The sequence below is a fragment of the Pleuronectes platessa genome, chromosome 8 (genome assembly GCF_947347685.1).
Source record: "Pleuronectes platessa chromosome 8, fPlePla1.1, whole genome shotgun sequence".
In the NCBI taxonomy this organism is placed as follows: Eukaryota; Metazoa; Chordata; class Actinopteri; order Pleuronectiformes; family Pleuronectidae; genus Pleuronectes; species Pleuronectes platessa.
The window spans coordinates 24,869,377-24,877,859 of NC_070633.1; the positions used below are offsets into that span (position 1 = coordinate 24,869,377).

The 8,483-nt window shown below is 44.7% G+C and overlaps 1 protein-coding gene across 1 annotated transcript in view; it reads right to left on the reverse strand.

Annotated features, from left to right (window-relative positions):
* si:dkey-237h12.3 (teneurin-3) overlaps positions 1-8,483 on the reverse strand; it is a 105,783-nt gene that overhangs the window by 28,764 nt on the left and 68,536 nt on the right. Inside the window, 3 exon segments of the mRNA XM_053428378.1 lie at positions 3,881-4,024; positions 5,386-5,653; positions 7,113-7,373. Coding sequence (XP_053284353.1) covers positions 3,881-4,024; positions 5,386-5,653; positions 7,113-7,373 — 673 coding nt within the window.

Consider the following 8,483-nt stretch of genomic DNA (forward strand, 5'->3'; position numbering starts at 1 on the left):
TGCAAGACTGAATAATTCAGTTTGGAGCGAGAAAATGCAAAAAGATAAAAGTATGTGTGAGGGGAATGACAGACAGGGTTAGAGATGGAGTTATGATACTTGGATGTGGATTCTGTAAAAACTAGCATACACCAAATCTGCTACCAAAACGTTTCCACAGACTTATGGCAGGAACACACTGATCCAGGCAGAAGATGAACAACTTGACAGAGAAGTGAGGAAATCTGTAAAAATGGCTCGAAAATGGAGTTTCTTATGTGACGAGAAAAAAGACCTTGGACAAGATTTTGTCAGTGTCACAAAATGTAGGATGACAAACTAACAATGTGTCGTGGCGTGCGAGTCAGTGGGCGTTATCACACGGTCGTCGTAGATCAAAGTTGATGTCGTAGCCGTGTTCATTAGATCCATGTCGCACTTCTGCTGAAGTCTCAGAGTCTGTGGGCGCCTTTCGAGAGCTTACTGTCTTTCAGTCCAGCTAATAGGATTGCAGCATGAAACCCTTTTGGCAAATTGATTAAGCTCCTGTCAGACGTGGCTAAATGAGACAAACACAAGTTTGCTCAACTAATTTTAAATCTTTTTTTTTCCCTTTCAATTTTCAAGTTTGATATTTATTTTTGGGGCAGTGCTTGAAGAGGACGAGTGGAAAGTGTGAAACCGCCTTGGGGGGGGGGGCACAGCCGTTAACTCTGCAGGAAAAAACTCGACACCATCTGGTTGATGTTTTATTTCTGTCATTACCGGTTCCACGTAAACGTGCGAACCTGCACATGACGCTTTCTCCTGCGCACCAACGAACAATTTTCTGATAAATCCACACAGGGCGCAGCTCAGTCTAATAAAGGATACAACACACATTAGCATATCACACAGGCTGCACCTATCTGTTGAACGCAAAAGAAAAATGCTTCTCACAACTGCAGCTCCGACTGGGATTCTGCCACAATGAAGTCTTTGGATTCAGGGTGTGCTCTACACTTGGAGACAGGTGGGATGAAACACAGTGCACCAGCAGCAGTCGGGCTCGAGGCACATTTCCGTGTTCTCTTTTCGCACACTTCACAAACTTCACGTCCTGGATGGCTTGACAGATTGGGTTCGGCGTTGGGCCCCTTCAGTACGTCTGTTCTTTTAATGTTCAACAAAGAAGCAGGACAGAGGAGCATCAAAGCAAAGGAAGACTCTGTTTGAGGGAGCTGGCTCTCTGACAGGTTTTCCACAACCACGTCCAACGGAAGACTCTTTGTACCATCCCCAAGATGCGCGAGGACCTAATATACATCCAGAATAGATGGACTACAATAGCTGTGCAAACCCGATGAGCCTTGTAGAATAAATAGCAGTGCCCTTGCCAATGTGTAGATGTGCAAGTAAGATGCTAGAAGACACTACACTCAACATCTCTTTTTTTAACAAAACAGGCTTCTCTGGTTGCCAACATATCTCGTAACACAAATGACCTCTGAGGTTTATTCAAAGCTCCGTGGACCAGGCCAAGAAAGACTCAGTGGCCAGTGCCAGATTTATACTCTGAGCCAGGCGGTTGCAGAGGGCACCAGACGAGGCTCCAGAACTCATGTTAAGGTCTTCATATCGTACGTGGAACCTGTCACCGGGGCTCTTTCAGGGGCCACAAAGATTAAGATTACTTGCTTCTCATCCCTACTTCTTCCCCCGTGTGCTTTGAAGAACACGTTATATGTATTAATTCAATATATCAGCACCGTGGACACGTATGGGCAACGAGCTGGAGTCTATTTTCATGCACAATTAGCCGCACAAACACTTTGATAGTGTGCTGTTAAACCAGCAAACCTCATTACCTTCTTCAACCTCCCTGGACCGACTGGCGGCGCCTCAGATACTGCAACCTAATCACATACATGCTTTTTATTGTGATAGTTTGTGTCATTTAGGAACCAGGCCGGTGCAGAACTCTCAAATGAGGTTTAATTGAAAGTTAGTAATACATCAGTCACACTGAATATAAATGCAACAATGACGGAGTTAAGCCGGTGAAAGCTTTTGCAGTGAGGCAGCCTCACGGCGTTGTGCACTAAAAGTGTCGATAGCCGCTGAGGGCCGATTGTGTTGCCTGATAAAAGATCACCTTCTGCTAAATTTTGACGCTTTTTGCTGCTTCTTCAGAAATTGACTTTATTTTAACTACTGCAAAACACTGCAAAGGGAAGTGATTCAGAGAAAACCTGTTAGGTGGAAACTGCAACCTCTGAATGAGTAAGTGAACGTAGGTGTACAATAAATCTCTGAAGTGTACAAGCTGGCAAAAGGCAAACGGGTCATGGTAGAAGATGTTTCTGCTGCATGCTGAGTCACATTCCATCCTCTTTAACATTACATTAAAAAATATTTCATCTTAATAGTAGACTCTCCACATTTAAATGAAAAACATTATCTTCCTCCGGGTGATGGAGTTTTATTTATCTTTAGCTTTAACACAAAGTCCTCTGAAAACTCATTTTTTGACTTGACAGACGCTCAAATTCAGACTCAAGATTATTGCTATTTCAAGTGATTCACAGTTCAATCTACATGTTAAATGTGCAATGTTATATTTCACAATGCCCGAGTTGACCCACACACTCAAAACCACTGGATCTGTTTTGGATGTCCAGAAACAAAAGGCATAGAAAGGATGAATGGATGGATCCAAAACATCTGGTCAACATATTACATCAGCTGTAATTTTTCACATTTTGTCTTCCTTAGTGATAGAAATAATGTTGAAGGAGAAGAACTTAAGGAACACATGCGTCTAAAACACAATAAGCTGACTAGAACTAAACCAACCTACCTACCTACAAACCTACCTACCTATTAACAAACCTACAAACCTATAGCTACCCTCTAACCTACCCTACAACAACCAACCTATAGAACTTACCTTCCTACCTGCCAACAAACCTACCTACCTACCTATAGCTACTAGCCTCCTACTATCCATCCATCCACTATAATTGTTCGGTACTACTGATTTAAATCACCCCAAAAAAACGTCCACACAACAAAGAAGTAAACATGCAAGAGAACCCAACCGAGCATCCAGTCAAGAAGTCCGATCTGACAGCGTACGACTCAGGACTCTGCTGAGGGCCATGACTGGAACCTCCACTATCTCCCAGATGAAAGGGAGACAAATTGCGTCGGACAACTGGAACAACAGTTGTGAGCTGGAGTGGGTTTCATGTCAAAACAGCGGCCTGGCAAACTGACAACGCACACCACCCTGAGGCCTACTTCCTGTAATTGCGGTCACATTACTGCCTGCGCCGTTAAAAACACGGCTCTGGATTCTCTGGATTATAGTGTGTGACCTCCCGGTGCTGTAACTCAGCAGTGACTCTGTGATGTATGTATATCTGATGGTTTCATTATACACGTTTCACTTTCTCTCGCCGCTGCACCGCCACGACAAAGACGCCGACTCTTGTCCGTTTATTGTACTTGGCGATTAAAGCCATCCTGGTTGATGACAGAGCAAAAAATTTAATTTGCTTTATTGAATTAATGCAAGAATTAAACATGACGCCTGTTCATCAAAAGCCCTCAGCCTTCATGAGCAGCCAACAGGCCGTCGTCCCGGAATAGCTGAGCCGAGTGGAATCCGTGGCGAGCCGCGCACCCCCGATGACTCGCTCGCTGATTTATTCGATCATTACTGTGAATGATCAGCCCTTCAAAACTCTCCTCTATTATCTCCAGATGGGATGACGAACCATAATTCATTTTGATTCACATATTTATCGAGGGTGATTCCGGGTGAAGACTGCCTTCCTGTAACCCTAAGAGTCCAACTACCTCCCCCCCAGCAGGCACACGTTCCCACCCACGCATGCACACATCAGTACTTTCTTACCGTTCTGAATGTCCAGTATGTGATGTTTGTCCACCATCCAGCCTCCCATGTTGGCGGCGTCCAGCTCGAAGCCTTGCAGCATGGCCGTCCTCTTCTCCCAGAGCACCACATCAAGGCAGGACTCGTACTCGTATCCCACCGACACTGAAAGTAACGACAGCAGAGGCCCGTGGTGAGCGAGGTGGCGACCTCCTTACCCGACACTCACAGCAGCAATGAGGCCTGCGCTCCATAACACATTCAGCACACGTTGCTGCTGTTTTCTGGATCCGCTGCTCCGGCGCTCTCATTGACTCGGTAATTTCCTCCAGCTGGGATGATTTTAGCAGACCTGTGGGGCTTCTGTGTTTCACCTGCACAGTTTGTATTTTATGGGCTCTCCTCTCATTTGTCTGTTTTATATTGTGCGAAAAGCAAAATCAAGCGCAACTGCGGAACAGTGGGTAAAGTGGCATGAATTATTTAGACAATAAAAGGCTCGGATGGAGCACATTATCGTGAATATCATAAATGCTGGGATACGACCACAGCCGTAAGTCGTGAATGAATCCTGTTGACTGTCGGGGGTCGTGAAGTTTTTCTTCTGTAAAATCTCAAACACACATCGTGCTTTACAAAAATCTCACAGCTGTTTTAGGGGGGGGGGGGGGGGGGTTAATAAGGTGATAAAATGCGCTTGTAGTTTTGCATAAACAGGAAAATATGATCCATGACTGGAGCATCTGGATCACCGCCTGGTGGCTGGTTGCTGTAAAGGTCGTGAACCCTGCCTCCTCCATGTTGGTGGATGGGACACGGACCAAACTGAATATCCAAACTACAAGTCAGAGATGTCTTCTGTGTATTTAAGAAGGTCTTATTACTCAGATTTATGTCCAAGTGGTAATTTTTTCTGATAAATGTGGTTTTAATTTGTGTTATGTGAATAGCTATTGGTTGTGTGTGCGTATATTGACTCTGGCTCTGATGGCGGTGTTAATATCTGGATAGTGGGAGGAAGCAGAGAAGCATCATCCATCTATATATACAGTCTGTGATATAATCCCTAAAGCAGTGTGATACTTGAGATGACACTTATTGTTATATAAGTATTATATAAGATATTCTCTACAATCAGATCAAAGGGTTCTGCTGTTATTTGTCATTATACCGACTCCTTGCAGGACATTTTTTCACACTACTGCCTCATAGGCCATTTTTCATTCAGTGCACTGAAACTAAAATATCATATATGCAAAACAAAGAAGTCAGCAAAAGACCAGTGGCCTTAAAAAATGTGGCGCTGGGGGATTTCAGGATTTCAAACAACTCTGTGAATATTGCACATAGTAATAAAAAAAATAAAAAAAAGTCCCTGACTGAAAAATCCACTCTTCAAATAAAAAGGGAGAATCAATCTTCACAGGTTCAACCAGGGTTCATCGCCTGAAGGTAGCTCAAGCATCTGACAATGAACCCATGCTTACACAACAGTCTTTAGTCGGCACGTCGCAGTGGGAACTCACCCACAGCCTCCGCCAGGCCAAAGACCTTCTGGTTGTAGGCGTCTGTTTTGTCCCAGATGAAGGTGTAGGAGAGGTCGGGGAACGCAGGGAAGGACTTCTGGAACTGACGGCCCATGACGGCCACCATCAGGTGGACCTTCATCAGGCCAAAGGGGAGCCGCTCCGGGGTCAGGAGCACCTTGAGGATGGGCTTGTAGCCAGCTGCCCTGGAGCTCAGGTAGACCAGGTTGAGGTCACTGCCTGGTATGGCCACTTGCTCGTGGAGGACCTGAGGATTTTAATTAGCAGTCAGGCTGATGCCAAATACACAGAGGGAGGTGTCGACTTCACAGGAGCAACAGGAGCAACAGGAGTTAGCTGGTATTTAATGGAGAGGAAGATTTTAATTACAGTAGATTATATGAAATGTTAAAGAGATTTCAAGCAACACTATTTAGCATCCCCTCAGCTATAGCGCCCCCTGCAGCCACACAATGTTATTCATTCTCTTGGGCTCCGTTTCCAAGTAATTAAGTGTTAATTTACATGTTGGAAGAAAACAAAAGTCTGTGGATCTTTCCACCGGAGCTCTGACTGCGTGGTCGCTGAACCGAAACACGACTGAATGGTGGATATTACCCATGATCCCCGGCTTCCTGAACTGCCGCTATAACAAATACACCCAAGCTCCCTTTAGAATTCTTGATATTTTTTAAAAAGTTTAGAGAAAAATGTTTAATGACTTCCAAGTCTCTTTGACTGATGTAAGGTTCGGCATCGCTCTTGAACCTTCTGGCCCGATTCTGGTAATTTAAGCGGCGGCTCACAGGCGATCGCTCACCAAAGTTACACAGAGCAAGAACAGGAGCTCAGGGTGAAGAGTGGGAAACGAGAGAGGCACCGTTTGCTCTATTCCAAGTCAGTGAACCGTCAAACTCATTTTGAAGCAGCTATTTTAAAGGTAAAACAGTTGCATAGTGTTGCTTTATTGAACAGAACCATTAACGTCTCATACGAGAAAGGGTTGTTAGGGGTTGAACTCACATATACAGGCTGTTATATTCTACACAGTCCAGTCAGACCTGATGAATTTGTGTTGAGTAGCAAAGTATTAAAACTATTTTTCTACAGTTTCTACATATGCCAAACCCTATTAGCTCGTATGCAAATTTAGCTGAAATCTCCACGGGCAATGAATTCATTCTTTGTTAGCTGAGAAATCCAAGGAACTTTTTACATGACGACTCTAACTCTGGAAAAGTTAGACCTTTTTTCTTTTTCTTTTTTACTGTAGAGTTATAGTTCAAGCCCAAGCTTTATTTTCTCCCCCCAGAAATGTTTCGGTTTAACCGGCGACAGCTACACTGTCACATTTTGCATTTGGGGATTTTTTTAACTCTGACTGGAGCCAAATGGAAAGAAACCAAATTCCTGAGGCATGTAACCTCCATGTGGTTTGCGCTCAGAATTTATCAGTGTTGCTGTGAGACAATTTGTGAGCTTAGCATTCGGGGAGATGCCTGAATTCAATCGAAGCTCAAAGGCAGACAAAGCGAGGGAAGCCATGGTGAAAGGAAGATAACAGCATTATCGTGACTTCTTTATTTGTGTGTTCACGTCAGTAAATCTTCTAATGTTGGGATCAAACGCGGGTTAAACTATTGAAGTCCTTCATTCCGAGGCGCAAATGTGGAATTGACAGTGAACGCCATTGCAACGTGGCGCCTGTGTCCCCAGTGCAGACTCACCTGCGTCTCGGGGATGATGGGACTGTCCTCTGGGGACGTCTTGTACAAGGTGGAGAGGGGCGTGGCTACGATGAGTGGGTGGGGTCTGAACAAGCCGGTCAGGTAGCAGCTGGGGATGTCGTTCTCCTCCCGCTTCATCACCACCGTGTCCATCACGTGGAACACGTTCCAGGGCAGCCACACGGTGCGGTGCAGCGTGGGGAACGGGGCGCGCTCGTAACTCAGCGTCAAGGAAGCGCCGCCATTGGCCAAGAGTCGAACCTGGAGAAAATGATCATGGACAATGTAAACACAAACAGGAAGTGATCGGATAAACAGCTTATTTATCGGCTATAGATATGATGCAGAGGATTCTAAGCTGATCTGGTGACATGATGTGTGATGACATGACGCTGGAGTAACTGCTGAGAACATGGTGTCCTCCATCGATCCATTATCTGTTCCACTTATTCTTTGAGGGCTGCTGGAGCAAATCCCAGCTGACTTTGGGGCGAGAGGCGGGAAAACACCAGGTCGCCAGAGGTCAACATACAGAGGCCAACAAACAATTCACGCTCACGTTCACACCTACAGTCGATAAAGAGTCAAAGGAACCCGACTCCAAGCTGCAGGTCTCCAGCCTGAGGGAGGAGGGAGGAGAAGCTGGAGAAGAAACCTACGCAGCAGCTGTGGCAACAGTGTGACATCCAAATCCCAATTTAGAAGCAGTAACTTTGTAAACAAGTTGTTTGAACAGGTTCTTCAACAGGTCACTTAGATTGTAAATCGTTTTTTTTATCACTTATTCGAGCCACCAATAAATCAGTGTGTGCACATGAATAAATATGCAAACGGTAATTTAAGGGAAAACTCTGTGAACTGATATGAGCACTTCTGCCGCTGCACCACAGTGTCTCTCTTAAGGATGTCACATTTCCACATCTCGGTAATTGGTTCTTGCAGACGGGGATAATGGCCAAACTGTAAACTGTAATAATTTTATAATTTAACTTTAAGTGCAAAGCAGCAGAGTAAATAATGATTTCAACCCTGAGCCTGACAAAGCTTCTTTTTTTTTTCTTTTTTCTACTGAACAGAGAACTTTGCTCTTCCCTCCGTGCAGCCTGCACATATTATTATCTTTCACTGAGTCTAATTTATGACTTTTGTTCAGCCAGGCATATCGTAAGAAGACGCTCTCTGGTTGAATCTGGTTTGGAGTTTTGTGTCTGAGGACTTTACTCTGGTGAAATGGTTTTAATTAGTACAACATTACTCAGGGAAAAGTTACTGGTTTGGAAATGAAGGGCGAGTCTTTGAAGTGCTGCTCTATATATCCAGCGAGCTCCACTACCCAGGGGGTAAAGCATCCGGGTGGTGACATTGCATGTG